This window comes from Fusarium flagelliforme (genome assembly GCF_020744385.1).
Source record: "Fusarium flagelliforme strain FIESC 12 MPI-CAGE-AA-0113 chromosome Unknown B0J16scaffold_9, whole genome shotgun sequence".
NCBI classification, from domain to species: domain Eukaryota; kingdom Fungi; phylum Ascomycota; class Sordariomycetes; order Hypocreales; family Nectriaceae; genus Fusarium; species Fusarium flagelliforme.
This window is the reverse complement of record NW_025763511.1, coordinates 247,287-269,376: the sequence shown is the minus strand read 5'-3', so window position 1 is coordinate 269,376 and position 22,090 is coordinate 247,287. Positions and strand designations below refer to the sequence as shown.

The following is a 22,090-nucleotide window of genomic DNA, read 5'->3' as shown; positions in this document are numbered from 1 at the left end:
ATTATATTCTTGAGTTACGAACATTTGGATACCAGCAATATTTAGTGTTTTGGAAAGTTACAGTGGGGGAGGTTAGCTACTACAGTTATTTCTCTGTCAGACAACGCTGACTGGCCTTTCCCTCCCGATCAAGCTGAGGTTTCGAAAAATTGTCAATACGTGGTTGCAATTGCCACACCCTAGATTACCCTCGCTATCTTCGTTTCTTTCAGACTCTCTTCCCGTGAAGCCTTAGAAATATATTTGCATTCGAGCTCGACGATCAGTTTTGCAACGCCTGGATTTGATATTCTTAACTGACTTACTCTTTGCATCGTCCCAAATGCAAAGGTGTTGATTTGCTGCCGGCCGAACTGCTGATATGCATTATCCGTGAAAGGTTCTGCCGTTACACGCACGTGAGAGTAAAGCACCAAGTTGAACACGATGAGCGTAAGGGCTTAACTGAATTCCTCAAAGGTCTGGGTCAGTTATATCTGGGTGATCCTAGTGCTACGCCGCTCCCTGAAGGCGGCAGTATCTTTCTCTCGAGGCGCCGGCGCTTATCTTCGTGGTCGCCAAGGGACCAACGGTTTGCATGAAGACATTGTTAGCACTATGGAAGACGAACGAAAGATTGCAGCTGTTCTTAATGCGTTAGACGCGCTTCTAGATCGATGTGGGGAAACTGCTTGTAAAACGAGTAGAAATATCCTTTATTAGCTTAGAAGTATCTTCGTCGAGGCTTAAAGCCTATTATTCGTGTTGCGTAGTAGGCCTCAGCACAACAATGGAAGAGCTTACTTCAATGTACCACATAACGCCAAGACCGTACCCACTTGTAAAGCAGGTCCAGCAGTTGGAAGCAGCTAGATCGGTAGTTTGAGAGAGCAGAGGGCCTCACATGAAACAAAAGAATAGACCTAGTAGGATGAAAGGTAAAACGAAATTGCTCCTCTGGCCACTCTAACTTTGACTTTCTGGCCCTCATCGGTGACCGGCAGTGCATCTGTTACATGTGCCTTAAAAAGACGGGCAGTGCGAATATTATACAAGCCACAAGATGAAGGGGTTTCATTAAGGCTCAAGTTGAGGAACCAGAACTACATCATAAGAAAGACGGGGGATCAGCTCCGTAGACTCCATACGTATACATACAGCACGTAAGAGGCGCAAATTACAGCAGGCGGAGTCATAGTCGAATCCTGTTTTATTCAGTCAAACACAGCGCATACTTGGCTTAAAAATGTTTGACGAAGCGGTTGCTCAAAAATGACGAATGCCTAATGACCGCTGATTGATATCACAAAACACATCGTCATAATCTCCTCAACGGACATAGACATGACGCAGTCCATTTAATCTCATTCTAAAGAATGCAAAAGCAACTCTTGCTCTTAAAGCACGAGACATATGCTAGGTTGAAACCATAGTACGACTCAATCTGCCAATCCGAAAACCCAACCCTAGCCACAAGTCTTCCCTTACGAATATACATACGTAACCAGTATCATCATGAGTGGACCAGCCTTTGTCGTCATGCCCGTCCAGACCGGCGGTGCTCAGCAATCCGAGCAAGGCTCCGTGGAGTGTAAGGCCTGACAGATCAATCAAAAGTACCATTCGTTAAGTCAATAGCTCACACTGTTTATCAATAGTGGCTTCCGCAATTCAAAAACGATAAACAAAAGCAGAAATCCAGATGACCACAACCTACAAGAGGAGAGAGGGCCGTTGAAGGAGCTGATAGGTAAGATTCAGATACGAAACAACATCAAGAAGGCAATAGTGTATTGCGCTGACAACTGCGGTCAAACAGCTCACAAAGACAGTCTCTACAAGTACATGAATGTAGGCTATTGATCGCACTCACCAACTACAGACCTAATTGCTAATATATTTCTGCAGTGGGAGGATCCAGTGCGCACCCTCGGATCATACCTCAGTGTTCTGAACATCCTGTTCGGAGCACACTACCTACCTCTTACACAATTAGCCGTAAAGGCCGGAGCGATCATATTTGGAGGTACGTAATATCATAACTGCATATGGCTCTGGAAATAAACACGCCTTGACTGAACTATTAGTAATATGTCTCACTGAATTCGTTAGCCGGAAATTCGGCCCCAACACTTTTCTCTTCCGCCTTCGATCCAAGAAGTATAAGACAGTCCCGGAGCACACCCTCAATGCCACGCTGAGAGACGTTCATGACTTTATCCAGTACGCCGTAGTTGACTTACAGAAGATCATATATGGTCAAGACCTGGGTAAAACCTTCGCCGTAGCTTATAACTCAATACTCACCCGTGTAAATGAGACTCTCAACTAATATTAAGGCAGGCTTTCCTCAGCTTCACCAGCGTGTTCTGGCTAATGAAAGTTGCATCTCCGTTCTTGCTAGCCGTGCTGGGTCTGACCTCGCTCTACATCGCCCCCCTCATCAATTCGCCCCATGGACGTGCTGTAGCCCAGGATGCAACAGCGCGTGGTAAAGAGCTGGCCAACACGGCCGCTGAAAAGGGTAAGACACTTGCTGAAGATACCAAATTCAGGGCAGCGGAGTTGTCTTCCAAGGCGCGTGAGTCCTCTGAAGGTGTGCAGCAGCACGTTGGGAATTTGACTCAAAGCCGAAAGCAAACAGCCAACGATCTGTCTGACCAAGCCACTGCTGAGAATGCTGAAAAGCTGAGGGATATGGGGGTCGACGCCATCAGCAAGGCCCCAGGCATCGCAAAGCCTAGCTCCGATGACGCGGAGCAGGACACCTGCAGGTCCCCATCAAGCAACTTTGACGGGGGCTCTGATGACCACAGATACGACACAAGTGGAGCAGCAAACAATGTCTCGCAATTTTCGGATGACATCTACAACACCCCGAGGCGGATGGCGCCTTACAGCAACACCGTCAACAGAATCCACTACCCCAACACTACCTTGAAAAATCGGGAAGATGTGGCATCTTCTATGTCAGGCCAGACTGCTGGTGGGTAGATGAGTTTTGTTTGAAGCACACACCTAAGAAGGCAGTAGGAGACGCAGCTGCCACGCACTTACTAGCATAGGGGTTCTAGCATAGGGGTTGGTATGGCGATGATAACATTGTTATACTATAGGGGCCCATAAAGACAACAAAGAGCCGGAATAATACATGTTCATATGGAGCTACAGAAAAATATAAGCATGGTCTTAAGGCGAAAGTGATCATACTATGTCATGAAAATCTTTCCTTGTGTCTTTCATATTAATACGAAGGGAACAGGTTAAAGTGTGTCATGGCTAAAGGAAGTAGTCAGCTAATCAATTACAAGATTCCTTCCGAGACAGCAAATTCCGAACTAAGAAGCGAGAACATAGATTAATAGCCCAGACTTTTGATCCTTCCTTGCAGATACTTAGAGTGCAATTGGGCCTCTAGCACTGTCTTTGGGGTCCTTGCAGTCCAAGGGGTCAATGGTATTGTGACCTCGACGGGAGGCGTTGGAGTCCGTAGCTGCACATCAAGCTTTGAGATGACATTTTCTAGGTCAAAGGGAGCAAGCCCAGCTCCTCTAAAACCTCCCTTGATATTACTTTCTGTAATAGCAGCTTGGTGAGCGGCATGAAAGGCAGGAAAGAACTCGGTCTTGGTAATGCGGGTTATAAAGCATCTGATCAGATGCTCTATTTCTCGACCATAGGCCTTTTTCAGCGGCCCAAAGCACCCTACGTCAAGAGGCTGAAGTAGATGAGAGGCATGAGCAGGCATACAGAGCGTGATAATCTTGTTCTCCTTGCAATATCCCTCGAATTCGACCGAGTGGTGACTTTCATGACCATCAAGGATCAAGAGACGATAGCGACTGTTCGTCCGTTTAGCTGTAGCCCGATCAAAGTGCTTTAGCCACTCGAGACCCAGATTATTATTAGTCCATCCATTTTCACTCAATGCAATAACCCAATCGCCGGGGAGGTCACATTCTTCATACCAATTTGCAAGGTGATCTTTGCCTGCACCAATAATAAACGGCGGGATCGATTGACCTTCCGCATTGATCCCCTCGACCACAGTAATCCATTCGCGGTTTCCAGGCTGTACTTGTTTTGGTAACCCTTGCCTATGGGAGCCTGTGACGACTGTTCCGGGCTCGATCACGCCCATCATAAAGCCGGTCTCATCAAAGTTCCAGATATCATCTGATCGGATACCGTATTTCGCGATTGTATTCTCTACAAGCCGAAACCAGCTACGAATAATAGTCGGATCTTCGCATTTAGCTCTCTGATAGTTATATCTGCGAAATCGACGTGTCTTTAGCTCTGGTTGTCGCTTGACGAAGTTATAAGCCCAGTTCTTGCCGACAGGTGGCGCGTCGCGGTTGGTAAGTAGGGAATTCGCGATTTCTTCCACATATGATAGTCGCGAGGGAAATCCTCGCGAATCTAGGTCAAGAAGGAATTGGACTATTGTTTGTTCTTCCTGATCAGACAGTTTTCGTGATTTTGTGAGAGTATCACGCGTTGAAAGAATGCCATGCCGGCGGCGAGCTAAGGTACGGTAGTTAACGGTATAGATAGATGCCGCCCGTCGGATTGTAAGTTTTGGGTCCTTCTGAAGGGCCTGAAGGGCAAGATTGATCCTAGCTTCATTTGAAGATTGTGGCATTATGGGTGGTTGAGAAATATCTAATTGAATAGTGATGGTGTAGGTTGAGGGATTTTTGGGACACTCGCTTGTGTGGGACACTCGCTTGTGATGTACGTTATTCGGTCCATTGATCCAGATTGGTGTATTCATGTTGTGTTCTGTTCAACTCTCCTTTCAAGGTTCTACCATTTCGGTGCGTAATCTTAAAGTATCCCTGCTTGCACGTGACACCCCAGCACATGTTCAACAAATACCACCACGACTGCGTACAGTAGGATTTCGCACGTTTACCTCGAAATAATCAGAGAACGTCATCTCTCCGAATTCTATCCAATTCATTGACTGCCCACCAACCTCGAACAAGACCGAGACCGCCGCCTTCCATCCTCCAAACCCTGCAACTCTTACCGCACCGTCCACTTATTCTCCCATCATGGATCGTGTTCATGAAGAATCTCCCACATATAAAATCCTCACCATAGGTGGTTCTTACGCTGGACTTTCTGTAGCTCTTAATTTGGCCGACCTTCACCGCAACTTGCAGCCGCGCCAAAGCAGAGAGTTTTTTCACATAATCAGCGCGATCTCCCGAACCACCATGTTGAGATCACCATTATTGATGAACGCGATGATTTCTGTGAAGCAGACCATTGCTCCCTGAGTTGTCGGCCGTTGCGTTGCTTTCCAAGACTGATTTGGGTTGATTGGTAATGTATTATACAGGTAAAAAAAATTAAAAAGAATATCGTGACTTCCCGCCGGCTGCTCTGCTTCCCGCCGAGTCCCATTTGCAAGCACTTCTGGTTACCTAAGTAACTTGCTCTCATGGTGCGCACTAAATACGACACTGGTATATGAGAAGAAAGAATCGAACCATAGAAGAAAGGAAAAACTTTGCGTAGAACGCGAGAGTATTATCTGGTATGCCCTTCATTGCGGCTCAGGGCCTCGTATTCGCCAGAATATGAATTATAGGCGGTCGCTTCGTTGTCGGCATAAGGAGTCGAGTTCAAAGTTGCACTCAAGCTCCTATGGGCTTGAGGATGGTAATGGCTTGGTGAAGATGGTCCACAAGGTTGGCGATGATATCGGGCCGGTGGAGATTGCGTACGAGATCTATGGCCATAATGAGCTGCCGAATATACTTCACCGCTGTGATGTTTCTGAATCGGTGGAGAGGGCAGTGGTTGAGTAACTGTGTGAGCTGTTTGCCCTGAGTAACGTAGAGGAATACTCGTCGACTGATCATCTGTGTCCAGTATTTCCATTCGATCCTTGCCTGCCAAGATCATGCGGCCAGGATGGAATACATTGAAGAGGAACGTAGTGATACATATCAAAGAAGCATCAAACACGTAGATGTATACTTCCGTGGACTGGAGTGGGCCATTTGTGCCTGTAATATACTCGACCATACGGAAAATCGATCGAACCATAATGAAGCCACTGGCTACATAAAGAACCAGGATTAATCTTTTCCATTCAGTCGTAAAAGAGAGGCTTCGTCTGGTTGGGTTTGCGAGAAGTCGACGATGTACGATATGGAGAACGGTGATAAAGAACGCAAAGAAGTATATCTGAATCGCAAGGCCCACGATGATAATATTCTGGCCCATTTTTTGATCACCAGACGACTTAGCATTAGCCAACATCCCGCCGCCTAGATCCCTATCAGTTTAGAATGCCTGCTACAATAAGAATGAGACGTAGAGATGTACCTCCAGATTGTGCCAGGAAAGAAAGCACGTCGCCGATGACGAAGGTTTTGGTCAGGTACTCAACCGGGATCAGTGAATAGTGGCCGGCATCCAAAAAGACAACGAGCCTTCCAAGTGACATGTAAATAGACGCTGCTAGCATAGTCGGGCCCAGGAGTAGTAGGAGACTCTGGAGGACATATGGCATTATGGTCCAGTCGGGAGACTGTTTTGCAGAGATTACACGACCAACATAGCCAATTACTTCGACTTGATTACCAGCCGGTTAATGGACGTCCCAAATACTGCATCAATGAGGAGACTCACAGATGCATCCGATGACAAATGGGATGAAGAAAAAAGCCCTGAAGCGCACAAGTTGGTAAACATGGCCTAGTGTCGAGGTAGCAAAGAGAGCCACGAAGATGATGGCAGCGATGAAGGAGGGGTCGTAGTGATACAGTTTGAACTCGGTCATGGTGGCTCTGTGGGTTATCTGCAAAAGTTAATCAAATTCGGGGAGGAATAACAAGGCGTGTATAGAAATGCCATCAATAGTTTTGTCAGGCCTGTGGGAGCCGAGAGTTTTATTTATTGGAAGCTTGTGAGTTGATGTGGATCTTTGGGAGATCTGAGCGTCATGCTTGCCGTACATCCTTGTAATATGATACCAAGTTCAAGCGCTGTAATCTTTAGACCGGGTCTTCCGTTGAGTCCGCTACGCGGAAATATTCTATAATTAACCTTTCAAGACCCCTTCATCTGCGTCGTCGTCAGATGGCATTGCCGTCTGGGCGCGCTTTAAATGGCTAGTCTTGATGACAACCAACATCCAAATGCATTGTTTTGCGGGGCTTTGTGCTCAATGCACCGACATGCCCAATCATGTCGGCTCTAATTACGCGGAAAAGGCGGGGATACCCTCCGTTTGGGCTCCATTATCTTGTTAGGCGGAGTCTGTGGTGTCGGCGTTAAATCGAGCGCTGGGTCTTGAGGTCTTCTCGGTCTCTTGCATCCTGCTCGGGCATTTGTCGATCAATGAACCCACCACAGCCGTGTTACATACGAGCGAGTTGAGTCTCAAGTTAGTTCATCAATAGGACGTACAAGAGCGTCCATACCAGATTCTCTCGGCGATTTTGTCAACTAGATGCGGCCAGGATTGAGTATATGAAACGCTACAGCCTCAGGTTCGCGAGAGCCCTATTCAGCAGAATGTCAACCTGATGTCTATGTCAACCAATTCTGACGATTGAGGCACCTAAAGATAATGCATTCTGTATTTTGTAGACAAGAACAAGCTGCACATACGCTGTTACATGAGCTTCATCTATGTCTGCTTCATACAAAGGAGCAAGCATGTATTATAGGTTGTAACTGAATCTAGAAATGGTTTCAACTACTAAGTAGCTGTTGACGCTGCACTTCAAATTAGAACAACGGATCTACTTGTCTATCAAAGTTTACTCGCCGTCCAGTTCAGACTGCTATTTCCTCTTGTCCGTCTGTCTCCAATAGGCCCCATTAAACTGCTTCCGCTCCTACAAGCCAGTCCGCCCAATCAACCCCCAGATAACAGGTGATTTCCTCCAAAAGATAACTGCCGGCGTTACCGATAAGCCAAACACCTTTGCCATACTTCAATAGAGCGGCATAGTACCCCAGAACAGCTATAGCTTCTGGTTGTCGGTAGGCAAGCATGTCAATGAACTGTTCAGGCACAAGAATACACCACCAGAGAAGAATTTGCATCGTACGGCCCTGCACTTGTCCACATTGAGCTTCATCAAAGCCTATCTGTAAGAAATGAATGGCTTTCCGACAAGCTTGGCGTGAATCGTTATCCAAAGCGGATGACTCGAGCAACTCGATAACCAGATCACACTCATGACCATTTGGTTGAACGCGGATGATTTCAGTTCCCCACATAACAGCATCTTTGAGTACAGAATGTAGTAAAAATGGCCAAGCATACCCCGCCAGAGCTTTGATGCTCCGATGTAGACGGGCGTATCGGACGTAGTTATCGAGAAAAGGTATTAAGTCGGGCTCCCTAACGGCGAGAGCATCCGAAAGCAGATGGCGGCCAAGAATAGAGGAGAACAGTAGTTTTGCAACAGATGAGGTCTCGTCTAATTCGGACTTGTCGGCATTGAAAAGTGATACTGCGTGGGTTTGCAGTTTCATGGCATGATCCAAGTATGTCTGCTTCATCGAATGGCAGGAGGTAGATAGTCGGCGTGCGGAGAGGGCCAGTGCCTGGACCATGAGATAAGGGGCGTGGAAGCCAGTCCGGATCACTAGTTCCGTCGAGTGAAAGAGTTCTTGGCCCATTTCTGGGACATACGTATCAATCGTGAAGTGGTGTAATAGTTCGAGATGAAGCATATTTACTGTAATATCGACGTCTTCTTGTGCCGAAGACGGAGATGGCGTGTCCGCGGAACTTAAAGACGCATACTCAGACGCGGTGAGAACAGTAGCGAGCCTCTCGGACTCCCGAATTCTTTTGGAATAGACACATTGCCGTTGACTGACGCTGCAGTTGACACAGATTGGATGGGTCTCGTCACACTCGGTAGACTTAGCTTGAGAGTACTATAGAGAAACATTGAAGGGAGATAAAGTACCTTGATATGACGTCGCTTACACTCAAGGCATCCCCGCCGCGATTTTGCGTGACCACGACGATTCCTGACCGGCCTGGTATTGGAATCCTTTGGGTGGTTTTGGACCATTTCTTCAGACAGGTGATAAAGCGAGCGGATTTGACTACAGCTGCGTGCGAGCTCCCACAGCGGTCAACCGAAGGGTGTATGGCCGGCCTATGGAATTATCCAACACATCCGGGATGAACAACAAAAGAATGAAATGGATGGCAACATTCCGCGTATCGTTACTTCGGCGACGAAATTTTAATTTATGATGGGCAACGCGACGGAGACGGAATAAGGTTGTTGCAGTTGAAAGTCCGCGTATTGGTACGTACTCGGAGATTATCAACGCACACCCCTTTTCCTCACATCTTTCTACAAGCAGATCTTGGAGCCCCGGAGCCTTCATCAAGATTCGTGTCTAAAAATACGCACAAGAATGTTTCGATCTCCTAGCATCATCGCTACGGATTCATGCAGCCTAGCCTGTCTTGTTTCACTAGTATCTCATAAAGTGTCGGCGTATGGATGTATCTGTATTTTTCTACCAGACCCCTAGTTCGGACAGGGTGTATATAGGGGGTCGACAACCCATTTTCTCAACTCCTCAGAATCCTCTCATATAGTCCAGTACCCTATGCGTGCTTCTGCGCTGGTAGCCCAAAAATAGCAAAAGTCAGGTTATGAGAAGGAATCAGTCGCTGGCATGTAGCTGGCTATTAGGGAGAAATCCGCAAACCAGTGCGACAGGTGGAACCGTCTTGCGCGCACAGGAAATCTCGATCTGCTTTATTTCTGACGGCAGCCCCGAGGTCCGGCTGCGTCGTTAGAACAGTCTTGGCACATAAAATGTACTATCCTAAAGTCTTTTCGTTAAGGTGGTCGAGGTTACGCTGGGATCTCTGAATCTCAGTATTCCGACACTTCATAACTCTTCACGGTGAAATCTTCCTCCTGTCAGACATTACGTATGCTTGGCCCATTGATCCAGAGTAAGGAATTCATTTTGACTTGACTGAACCGGAGTGCTGGTTCCCTTGACCTTACCGTTCCATGACAGAATCCCTGCACGTTATGGAGACACAGAGACAGAGTAACATGTTACGAAGAAGCAAGAGTAACAGCTGAAGAATCCACAACAGTGCGAACAATAATATGACTCGGTGCTTTCACAGCCCTCAAAGATTTCCATTAAAAACTCCATAGAATACATTTATAATTTTCCTTGTCGTGCTAGTAACACATGCAAGCCGTGCCACGATTATCGAGGTGGCCAAGATCTTACCCTTAATTTTGTGAGTCTGGGTTGCATGGAGGGAACCATTAGATCTTATATTCCATCGTTAAATGGCTTGAAAGGATGACTCGCCCTTTTAATGTGCATTTAGGTGGGGAAGAGAGTCGTCACGGGTGTCGTCTAACTTCCTGAAAAGCCGGAAGTCTGCCCATGAGACTACAACAGACCAGAAACACGCAGCACTACATTAAAACAATCATATAAGCTTTCCGCGCCTTAAAACCAGTATAAATCAAGAGGCCAAGATAAAAGACGATAAGACGGGGGAAGTGGTGGAGAAAGGAGGAAAATTGCCTAACGTACACCATAAAGAAGGCCATGAGCGCTAGAAGCCAGCCGAGTGCACAGCTAGTGCCTACACATACCATAGAAATGCTCATAAACGTTACGACGATAACTCCAATCCAGAAAACAACTTCGAGGGCGTTAAGAATCAGATAGGCCTTGAGACTGGCCCATCCGTTGAACCGCGCAATATGCTCAGTCAAAAGCTGGTAAGCGAGCACGATAATGGATTTCACACTCTAATTTCCAAAGGCTTATGTCAATATTTACCAACGATAGCGCCATTCTGGCAATGAGGGGAGTTTCACACGTACCATAGTAACAGCCACCATGTCCATTCTATTCTGGGGGATGTAGCTCGGCCGTGTCACAGTTTTACCTATAGCCAAGGCGACGATGAAGACAATCAGCACGAGCTGGCCGATGTGGACTTTGGTCTTGTATTTGGGATTGAACCAATTACTGCTGAAGAATGCCATGGTACTGTTTATGGTAGCGGCTGCCTCCTATTGGGACTATGAGTTCTGCGACGGGTCGGACTTGTTTCGGTTTGCTCGGTAGTAGATATAACGGGGACTGTGAGGTTAACTTGCAAAAACTCTGATTCTTAGGAGGAGCTCGCATGTTGGAATATAAATGCCAGAGGCTCTGGCATTGATAGGAGGCGGTGTTGGAAGTACCAAGGTTTCCCCTCACATCATGATCAAAGTTAATAATGCATAGAAGATTCGAGAACTCAAGTATAACTCAAGTATAAAAGACCTTGATGATTCTTGAATAGAAGAACAATAATTAACAACTGAATTCTTCCACACAAATGCACCCGGCATGACTGCGCATCATAACAACAGGTTATGAGCCCGGAGTGCAAGTATTGAACTTCTCTTCTGAATCAGAAAACCAAACTTCAAGGTTTACCCTAAGCCCTTTTTGGCAACTATGTCTCCACAACGTACCCCGCGTTTCACCATGCAGACTCGCAACACCGTTCGAGTCCCCTCATCACGCAGATCCGCTCAGTCACGAACTGGCAGCCCAGACCATCAAACAAATCAACTTTCGAATGATGACAGCACACCGACTGTTTTCGAGAAGAATACGCTCTTTCTCCCGAAAGAGCTTAAGCTCATAGGACCTTCTAACTGGGAGCAGTTCTCACCAGCCCAGAAGGCTATCTTGAGGATCAATGGTCTTGAGGATGCTGTCTTTGGCGACTATCCTTCTGAAGATCAGATGACGACTGACCAGAAGGTCAAGGCGGCAAAAGCGGCCATCTCCATAAGGGGTAACTGCACTGGGGAGGCTCTCAGCCAACTCGTCGGAATGGAAGACCCAAAGGAAATGTTCAATCTTCTTCAAGGATACTGCGTCGGCTCTGGTCCAGTTCTACTACAGACAACCCTGTACCAGTTCATCCGCAACAAGACCAGCTCCTACGAAACTATACCCCAGTTCAATGTCGAGTTTGAACGTCTTGTTAAGCTACTTCTTGACCAGAAGGAGCCGATCTCAGACACACTCAGAAAGGTGGTTTACCTAGCCGCGTGTGAGAGCGAGTATCCAGAATGGACAGCCAGACAGAGGGCTCTACTACGATCCGAGCATCCGCCCACACTTCGATCGATGCAACAAGATCTTGTTGACGAGAACAGATCTTCGGATGAAGAAGATGATATCGCATCGGCATATTGGTCTCATGGAAAGAAAGTCAACAAAAAGAATGACCTAGGTGCGAAGAAAAGTCGGACACAGAATCATCGGAGAAACAAGCCACAGAAGGCGTTCCGCAACGAGAATAATCACCGGATCAACAAAAGCAGAGATCATGTCTGCTCCAACTGCAAAAAGAAGGGTCATCATGAAACTGACTGTTGGTTCACCCACAAGGACAAACGGCCTGATTGGGCTGTCAAGCTAGCCAAAGAACTAGCTGAACATGATCGGCAAAATGAAGACACCAAAAGCCTCCACATCAGAGAGTCAAATCGCAGAACGGTAGAAAGGTCATTCCTGATCCTTGAGGACGAAATCTCCAACGCACCAGTCCAAGTCGTAGAGAAGTGCAGGATATCTGCCAGCTACGAAAGCAAGCCAGAGAGGTGGTTATTCGATACTGGATCGTCTGTCCATATCTGCAATGACAGACACCTCTTCAGCAGCCTACAACCTGCAACGCGAACAGTACTCATAACCGGAGGAGGAAGAGTCTACCCCTCGGGCAGAGGAACAGTCAAGATGACGTTTTTCAACAAACGACAAGAAGAAGTCATCATCAACCTCAAAGATGCTCTTTATATCCCTGAATTTCCGGTCAACATTATGTCCGGACTCAAGCTTTATACAAGCGGTGGTTGGGTTGATGGAAATGATCTCTATGATTCTACTGGAGATCTCTTTGGCCAGCTCTTTATCGGAAACGATGGCCTTTACGTCAATACGGAAAAAAGATTTCCACCACCTAGAATACAAAAACCACCTAGTCTCATCAGCTATCTCATATCACGCCATCTCGAAAGGCGATTGCCTTGACATTGGTCTTTGGCACAGAAGACTTGGCCACATCAATCCACATCAAGTGTCTGAAACAGCCAAAATGACTAAAGGAATGTTCTGCAAGAAGCGACACAATCACAAATCCTTCGACTATTACCTGGCCTGCGACGTATCTAAGGCTTTACGATGGTCACCACGAAACAAACGAAGACGGGCCACCAGAGCCGGATTCATCCACGTCGATACCTTCAAGGTCAACCCTCCAGGTATCAACGGCCAGCAGTGGGGGATCATTGCTACAGACGACAGACACAGGATGAGGTGGTCTTATACCTTTACAAGAAAAAGCATGGCCTCAGAATCCCTCAGCAAGCTTATCTCAGCACTTTGGACCCAGTACAAAGTCCGAGTTCACACGATCCAAATGGACGGTGGTTCTGAACTTTACAGAGCATCTATCAAAGGCCTTGAAAGAACACATGGTGTCAGGATCATCCGGACACCGCCATATACTCCCGAATTCAATGGAGTTGCTGAGCGGTCCAACCGTGTCATATTTGACAAAGTCAGAACAACCATCGAGTCGGAACAGATTCCATCAGAGCTCTGGCCATTCGTCTTACAAGACATGGTGCGCAAAACAAACTGCACTACTACTAGAGCCGTGGATGGCCTTACTCCGCTCGAGAGCTTCCTGAATGAGGTATCACCTGGTCAAGATAATAAACCAGACCTCTCGGGAGAGCGAATCTGTGGCTCACAAGTCACGATACACATCATAACAACAGCAGCGCTCATCATAAATCAACTCAATCAACTTAGTCAATTCATTGCCTCAATCAAATCAATTCCAGTGATTTGTAAGTTGACATGATTTGATAAAGTTGATATATGCCATGCTGCATCTGAACTGCCCAAAAAGATTAAACCTGGACGTGCCCTCCGCCCAGTCCTACCCTGTACAAGATGGCCACAGATAGGCGATACTTCTTAGCCCTATATGAAGCCGTAGCCTCGTTGGTACCTGCTATCGCCGCCTAACGCACACCAACCCTCGGCAGGATGACGCGCTCCCTCTGCACCCTACCGCGGCGCGTCAATTTCGCTGTCAACAAGACATGGCACCAGCGACAAGATGTCAGACTTGCCACCACCCTCTACACCGGCGAAAGGCTCGCCGGTGATTTCGACGCCTTGCCCCACGCCACTTTTTCCCTCTGCGTTCTCGTGACTGTCTCAACCAAGGACCGTGGCCAAGCAGCTCGAGGAGGCTTCGGTCGGGGAGCTGCCCCTAACCCGACTATTGAGGATCTACCGAAGGTCGTCTGGAAGAACCGCCGCTTCGTTCAAGAAGATTCGCTTGCTCGGAAAGGTGCAAAAGGCAGAAAAAGTTGGATCAGATCGCACGGCATGTTCTTTATTGAATTGAATCACCAGGACCAGCCCATCGGTCATGTGTGGTGCTGCAGCCGATGCGACACGAAGGGTCGGCCAGAATTCTTCTCAGTACAAGCGACATCTTCTGCAGCAGATCATCTTCGCAAGTATGGATCCGTCCTCTATACCAACATATCCCATATACTGACTTGCACAGAGCCCATCGGATCACCCCAGCGAGTCAATCAAGCCCCAGCGACGATAGCGCGATCGATCTCCAGTCCCATGCAACCCCCAAACGACCACGGCTTGACCAGAGCATAATACCAAAGGCAAAGGTCAAAGCTGTACAAGAACTTAGTGTTAGGTTCGTCATTGACAGTGATGTGCTCTTCACAATATTCGAGCACAAGTTTCTAAAGGAGCTCTTCTATCAGTTCGATCATGAACTAGCACTCCAAATTCCTTGGAGTAGCGGTTCTATTACCAGAGAGCTACAGAAGATCTTCGAGTCTAAGGCGGATATCATCAAAGCGGAGCTAGGCAGCGCCCTAACAAAAATACACATCAGCTTTGATCTCTGGACATCACCGAACCGTCTTGCGATAATGGCAGTTTTTGCACAATTCATCGACAAATTCGGGAACCAACAATCCAGGCTGCTCGCTCTACGCCGCCAGCTAGGTATCCACAGTGGTGAGAATCTTGCCGAGACATTGTTCGAAATCGTTCAACTGTGGGATATCCGAGGACAGGTTGGCACGGTCATTTCTGATAACGTGACTACGAACGATACCTGTCTCTCTTACTTCTACCGGCAGCTCGACCCTTCGAGCCGGCCGGCTGATATCAAGGCCCGTCGCATGCGTTGCTACGGCCACGTTCTTAACCTTGTTGCCCGCGCGTTTCTTTTCGGTAAAGACGCCGAATCTTTTGAGCTAGAGTCAGATATCAACGGCATGAGAGGTCTTCAGGAGCAAGATCTTCGCCATTGGCGTTCGAAGGGCCCAATTAGGAAGCTGCACAATATCGTCAAGTTCATCAGATCCTCACCTCAGCGCAGCGAATATTTCAAGCGCATCGCTCACGAGCAGGAGGACGAAGAGTACCATCTTTGCGAGGAATCAACCGCCGAGCTTGAGGTCATCTTGAATAATGAGACGCGGTGGAATTCTACTTATATGATGATAGAGAGGGCTTTGCGGAAGCAGACTGACATCAGGGCCTACATCTTCGCACTCGAAGGCGAGAAAGACGAAGAAAAACGTATCCCTGCTGATGACATCTTATCCAACGAGGATTGGCGCGTGCTTGGTGAGGTTAACGAGATACTTACGCCTTTATATCATCAGACAATACGAACCCAAGGCTGGGGTAAAGGCGACAGCCATGGGCGCCTATGGGAAGTTCTAGTAGGAATAGAATACCTACTCGAGCATTTTGAAGACTGGAAAGGCTTCTACAATGAGTTCACGACCGAAACAATAAGGATGACGAATCTAAATGATCCCGAACTAATTGGAAGAGCGTCTGCGCCTCTGAGGGGGACTAACATCCGGCCGGCCCGTTCCCGCCGTCGCCCTGCTCGCTTCGATGGGGAAGAGGTCTATGTATCCCAACAGCGAAGTCAAGCGCCAACTTTCACGGTAGCTGCCTTGCCGGAGCATTCTCAGGCTGAGTATGCGGCGCTTGACAAGCCACCGGCGTCTAAGATTTCCCAGAAGAGCTCATTACCAGCAGACCACCGAGCATATATTCGGGCATCGATCAACAACGGCCGGAAGAAGCTGGATGAATACTACAGCAAGCTCGGAGAATCTCCCTTGTTTGCGGCAGCAGTCATCCTTCATCCGAGATTCGGCATCAGCTGGTTGGAGGCTACTTGGGCCACTGAGGAGCAATTGGCCTGGGTTCGCGATGCGAAGGCGGGCATAAAGAACTACTTCGCGCGGTGGTATCAATCGAACCAGCGGACGGACGACTTACAGTCGAAGTCTGCTTCATCATTAACGAACAGGGGTAAAGAGGATGATCACTACACGCAATGGATCAACAGCAGAACGCAAAAGGCATTTGCAACGAGCAGCAGTGTTAGCGAGATGGACAAATACCTCCGCCTTGAGCCACAAGATACGCAAGAGCCAATCCAATGGTGGAGGGACCACAAGCCTTCATTCCCGGTACTAAGCAGCTTTGCCTTGGATGTCTTTGCCATTCAAGCTATGGCAACCGACTGCGAGAGGCAGTTCAGCCTAGCCAAGCTGACACTAACATCGCAAAGGCTCGCAATGGGCGCCGACACGCTGGAGCGAGTTCATTGTCTGAGGAACTGGGTCCGACACAGCGGGGTAAAGCTGGGCAGTTGGGTCGGTAATTGAGGCTTTGGATCCGGCGTAATACCTTCACATACCCAATATATAGGCCTCCCATACAATTGATTGAGACGAGCCAATCAAATCAAACAAATCAACTTTTACCTCAAAGTTGATTTGATTGATTTATGATGAGCGCTGCCGTGAAGGGACCTCGCTGCCAGCAGATGGTGCAAGGCTGCTCGTGGGAACGAGAGCTCCGGCGGACAGCCTGTGGTCGCCTTGAGATTGAGTCTCTTGTATCGCTCAGGAGCGGCGGTGGACCACCACGTCTCGAATGTCTCTTTCGGATTCTGTCTCACGATTTTTCGCAGATGAGCCAGCTATAGACGATAGTAATGAATGTTATTGCTTAGGTCTAGGGTAGCCAAGTTATTAAACTCTACAGGGGTCAGCCGACGGAAACGCGACGCGTTTCGTGCCTTAGGTTTTCTAATTTCATGAGTGCGGTACAAGAAACGCAGTGCGTTTCCATCGGGGAAAATATGGGGCGAATTGCTAGACGATGATTGGCCAAAACAGGAAACGCAATGCGTTTCTGCTGATAATTCTTGAGTAGTAGTAAAGTAGGGGTCCTTTTCAGCTGCTGACGCTTCCCTTCCCCGCACGAGTAATCCCGCAAATACGTTGCTGCCCAAGTTGTCAGTGATGACAATCCGTTTGCCATCCCGGCTCATTGATCCGACCAGAAGCTGTCTCGCTGATACTGTCATATCGCGCAACAAGGCCAAGGTGCCCTCTTCAACATGAAGATGGCGCCTCGCTGGTTTGAGAAAGTCGAATCCAAGGCCAAAAAGTTGTTGTCTTCGTCGGCTCCTTCGCCATCACCTTCGCCAACACCATCTCAGCCTGCATCTGGACCAGCAGCTCGAGCAACACCTCAGCCAACGCCTTCTCCACCCACCTCGACAGATGCCGAAACCTCGCCGCTGCCGAGTCTACAAGAGCGACTTTGGAACCAGGCCTACGACGAGCTCAAAGCGAGCGAGCCCAAGCTGGTCGAAGCGTACGAGAAGATCCTATCAGTTGGACTTCACCGGAACGACCCGAGCTCTGTTGCTTGCAAATCAACGGAAAACGAGATAGAGGGGTCTCGTGAGACAAGATGCCACCAAATGCAGCAGTTGGTCCGGGATGGACTAGACCGGACGCAGAAAGCAGCGTCCATCAAGCGAGGAATCGACGAAGGCTTTCAAGCAGTGCAAGCCGTGAGGGGGATAGTGGACAAGGCGATACAGGCCGCACCGGAAGCCGCCATCGCCTGGGTTGGCGTCTGCCTTGGACTAGAGGTGTGTGTGACCTGTTATCCTAACCGACGAGAACGGTGGATGATACCCCTCTAACCGTTGCTAGATCCTTTCGAACCCCGTCACCGAAGCACGCTACAATCGCAATGGCATCGCCTACGTCCTGTCGAGAATGGAGTGGTACTGGAACCTGGTGTCCCTACTTCTCGATGAGAATAAGGCAGAGAAGTCTTCCGTGGGACTGCGAGTCCAACTAGAGAAGCACGTCGTGCAGCTATACGAGAAACTTCTCTCATATCAGGTGAAGAGCGTCTGCCTCTACCACCGCAACTGGGCTGCCGTGGTCTTGAGGGACGTGCTCCGACTAGATGACTGGGCTGGCCAGCTTGACGACATCCAGAAAGCCGAGGCTGCTGTTGGAACAGACTCGGATCAATACAACACTGAACAGAGCAAGGTCTATCTCCGGAGACTCACCGACACCGCAAGCGCTCTAGAGGCGAATCTCCAAGACATCCATTCGGCCGTTAAGGATCAAACAAGACAGCAAGAGAAGAGATATCAAGACGACAAGTACGAGAAATGTATGCAGGATCTACACGTGACGGACCCCCGCAAGGATAAGAAGCGAATCCAAGACACGAAGGGCGGCCTGCTTAGGGACTCTTATCACTGGATTCTTGATCACGCCGACTTCCAGCGATTTTGCGACGATCCGCAAAGCCGGCTGCTCTGGATCAAGGGTGACCCTGGCAAAGGCAAGACCATGCTCCTGTGTGGCATCATCGACGAGCTCGAGAAGAGACCCAATAGTCCCCTTTCCTATTTCTTCTGCCAGGCCACTGAGACGCAACTGAGTAATGCGGCATCTGTGCTGCGTGGTCTCATCTACCTCCTCATCATCCAGCAACCATCGCTCATCTCGTACCTCCGGTCCAAGCACGATGTTACGGGCGAGAAACTCTTCCAGGGCATTAATGTCTGGGTGTCTCTGGTCGAGATACTCACAGACATGCTGAAGGACCCGACTTTGAAAGACGCAGTCTTGGTCGTCGACGCCCTCGACGAGTGCATTACCGATCGACCCCAGCTTCTTGATTTCATCATCCAATCTTCGTCGAGTTCTTCATCCCGCGTCAAGTGGATCATATCCAGTCGCAACTGGCCGGACATTGAGGAGAAACTGGACAATGCAAAGCAAAAAGTCAGGTTGCACCTCGAGTTGAACAAGGACTTGATCTCCAAAGCTGTTGACACGTACATTGGATACAAGGTGGATCAACTGGCACGTGATAAGAAATACGACAAGGAAACAAGGCACGCTGTCGAGAATCACTTGATTTCCAATGCCGACGGCACTTTCCTCTGGGTAGCTTTAGTTTGTCAGAAGCTTGCCCTTCCTAAGGCCCGGGCAAGGAACGCTTCGGCTACGGTGAAGGAGTTTCCGCTGGGGCTGAATCCTCTTTACATGCAAATGATGGCATATATTCATGACTTGGAAGGAAGAGACTCTGACCGCTGCAAGAAGATTTTAGCTACTGCCTCCCTCGTCTACCGCCCTGTCGACTTGGAGGAACTGAGAGTTCTTGAGAAGTCGGTAGAGGACTTAAGCCACAATGACTTGCAAGAAATTGTCGCGCTCTGCGGATCTTTCCTGACCCTTCGACAAGGCGTCGTACGTTTCGTGCATCAGTCGGCTAAGGATTTCCTGCTCCAGGACGCGATCGAGCAAATCCTACCTTCTGGCGTTGCGCACCAGCATCATGCCCTCTTCTCAAGGTCGCTAGGGGCTCTGTCAGAAGCTCTTGGACGTGATATATACTACCTAAGCGTCCCAGGATTTCCTATTGATCAGGTCTTGCCGCCTGATCCTGACCCATTGGCTTCGATCCGATATTCTTGCGTCTACTGGGTTGACCATCTCGAAGACTCAGAATCCGAGGCGGAGATGAGCGACAAGGACCTAGAGGACGCGGGGATCGTCCATGACTTCCTTCGAAAGAAGTATTTGTATTGGTTAGAATCTCTCAGTCTATTACGCAGCATGTCCGAGGGGGTCATGGCAGTGCAGAAGCTCGAAGCTTTAGTAGTGAGTTGTTATAAATTCATGTATAACCTGGAGACGGTCTGACATGTTAGCAGAAAACCAAGGAAGCGCGACAACTAACTGAATTACTTCAAGATGCGCGCCGCTTTATTCTTTCTCATAAGCGGGCCATCGAGATTGCTCCATTACAGGTCTATGCATCAGCACTCGTGTTTAGTCCCACCCACAGCCTCATCAGAGAGCTCTTCGAAAAAGAAGAGCTGGACTGGATCACGCTAAAGCCGAGCGTGGAATCAGACTGGAATGCATGCGTGCAGACGCTCGAGGGCCATGACGGTTGGGTGAGGTCGGTGGCCTTCTCGGCGGATGGCCAGCGGCTCGCCTCGTGCTCGCTTGATAAGACGGTTAAGATCTGGGATGCGGCAACGGGTGCCTGCGTACAGACGCTCGAGGGCCATGGCGATCTGGTGAACTCGGTGGCCTTCTCGGCGGATGGCCAGTGGCTCGCCTCAGGCTCGAGCGATGAGACGGTTAAGATCTGGGATGCGGCAACGGGTGCCTGCGTACAGACGCTCGAGGGCCATAGCGAATGGGTGTCGTCGGTAGCCTTCTCGGCGGATGGCCAGCGGCTCGCCTCAGGCTCGGGCGATATGACGGCTAAGATCTGGGATGCGGCAACGGGTGCCTGCGTACAGACGCTCGAGGGCCATAGCGAATGGGTGTCGTCGGTAGCCTTCTCGGCGGATGGCCAGCGGCTCGCCTCAGGCTCGGGCGATATGACGGCTAAGATCTGGGATGCGGCAACGGGTGCCTGCGTGCAGACGCTCGCGGGCCATGGCGATCGGGTGTCGTCGGTGGCCTTCTCGGCGGATGGCCAGCGGCTCGCCTCGTGCTCGGACGATAAGACGGTTAAGATCTGGGATGCGGCAACGGGTGCCTGCGTGCAGACGCTCGAGGGCCATGGCGATCTGGTGAACTCGGTGGCCTTCTCTGCGGATGGCCAGTGGCTCGCCTCGTGCTCGAGTGATAAGAAGGTTAAGATCTGGGATGCGGCAACGGGTGCCTGCGTGCAGACGCTCGAGGGCCATGACGGTTGGGTGTTGTCGGTGGCCTTCTCTGCGGATGGCCAGCGGCTCGCCTCGTGCTCGGACGATAAGACGGTTAAGGTCTGGGATGCGGCAACGGGTGCCTGCGTGCAGACGCTCGAGGGCCATGGTGAACCGGTGTGGTCGGTGGCCTTCTCGGCGGACGGCCAGCGGCTCGCCTCGGGCTCGAACGATGAGACGGTTAAGATCTGGGATGCGGCAACGGGTGCCTGTGTGCAGACGTTCGAGGGCCATGACGGTTGGGTGTGGTCGGTGGCCTTCTCGGCGGATGGCCAGTGGCTCGCCACCGGCTTGGACGATATGACGGTTAAGATCTGGGATGCGTCAACAGGCGTGTGCGTGCAGGCGTTCAAGACTGACCGGGTGATTACCTCCCTTTCATTTGATCCGATTACAAACTCTCTCCTCTCCACCGATATTGGACTTCTGAACCTGGATCTCCCGGCTCTACCACCTGCGATCGATAATCGGTCGACTGACGCAACCTTCCGGGGTGTTCACCACTCGGGCTGGGGTATAAGCACCGACGGTGTATGGATTGTAAAAGATGGAAAGGCTATGCTTTGGCTACCTATGGAGTATCGAGGGATGAAATCGGCTGTGGTAGATTCAACGGTCGCTATCGGCTCTCGTTCAGGTCGTGTACTGGTGATGGAGTTCTCTTAGAGCGGAGACAGATATAATTACATCTTTGGTTACAAGAAGCTCTTTTCCTGTTCTCAGTAGCGACCTACGTAGTTGGTTATGTTTAATTTGGAATCAGGAAGCCCGGCTAGCAAACTGCCTAGTGCCAGGAATCATGTGATCTGTGTTTTCCTTTACATCGGAAAACATCGGCCATTCTGTGGATGGGGTTTTCATTTGGTTAATGCTTTATTTACGTTGAGGCCACTGTGAGAAATAGGCGGT

The 22,090-nt window shown here is 49.3% G+C and overlaps 5 protein-coding genes across 5 annotated transcripts; 2 read left to right on the top strand and 3 right to left on the bottom strand.

Annotated features, from left to right (window-relative positions):
* Positions 1-1,494: 1,494 nt before the first annotated feature.
* B0J16DRAFT_359120 (uncharacterized protein) lies at positions 1,495-2,973 on the top strand (the record flags this gene model as incomplete). The annotated part of the gene is made up of 6 exons (XM_046129628.1): positions 1,495-1,568; positions 1,638-1,729; positions 1,799-1,830; positions 1,888-2,005; positions 2,067-2,263; positions 2,323-2,973. 6 exons carry the CDS (start codon positions 1,495-1,497, stop codon positions 2,971-2,973), a joined length of 1,164 nt encoding a protein of 387 aa, XP_045977386.1.
* A 2,408-nt stretch (positions 2,974-5,381) lies between these two features.
* On the bottom strand, positions 5,382-6,781 carry B0J16DRAFT_406781 (RTA1 like protein-domain-containing protein; the record flags this gene model as incomplete). Its single annotated transcript, XM_046132986.1, has 4 exons — positions 5,382-5,738; positions 5,841-6,266; positions 6,325-6,573; positions 6,631-6,781. 4 exons carry the CDS (start codon positions 6,779-6,781, stop codon positions 5,521-5,523), a joined length of 1,044 nt encoding a protein of 347 aa, XP_045977385.1. The 3' UTR covers positions 5,382-5,520.
* Positions 6,782-7,575: 794 nt separating this feature from the next.
* On the bottom strand, positions 7,576-9,178 carry B0J16DRAFT_200964 (uncharacterized protein). Its single transcript, XM_046122966.1, has 2 exons — positions 8,934-9,178; positions 7,576-8,877 (listed from the first exon to the last, which is right to left on the bottom strand). The coding sequence occupies exons 1-2, from the start codon at positions 9,039-9,041 to the stop codon at positions 7,828-7,830; spliced, it is 1,158 nt and encodes a 385-aa protein (XP_045977384.1). The 5' UTR covers positions 9,042-9,178; the 3' UTR covers positions 7,576-7,827.
* A 1,196-nt stretch (positions 9,179-10,374) lies between these two features.
* B0J16DRAFT_325654 (uncharacterized protein) lies at positions 10,375-11,018 on the bottom strand (the record flags this gene model as incomplete). Its single annotated transcript, XM_046125899.1, has 3 exons — positions 10,375-10,410; positions 10,620-10,778; positions 10,854-11,018. The coding sequence occupies 3 exons, from the start codon at positions 11,016-11,018 to the stop codon at positions 10,375-10,377; spliced, it is 360 nt and encodes a 119-aa protein (XP_045977383.1).
* Positions 11,019-17,192: 6,174 nt separating this feature from the next.
* Positions 17,193-22,073, top strand: B0J16DRAFT_200909 (uncharacterized protein). Its single transcript, XM_046122965.1, has 4 exons — positions 17,193-18,070; positions 18,135-20,117; positions 20,168-20,605; positions 21,110-22,073. The coding sequence occupies exons 1-4, from the start codon at positions 17,528-17,530 to the stop codon at positions 21,845-21,847; spliced, it is 3,702 nt and encodes a 1,233-aa protein (XP_045977382.1). The 5' UTR covers positions 17,193-17,527; the 3' UTR covers positions 21,848-22,073.
* Positions 22,074-22,090: the final 17 nt, after the last annotated feature.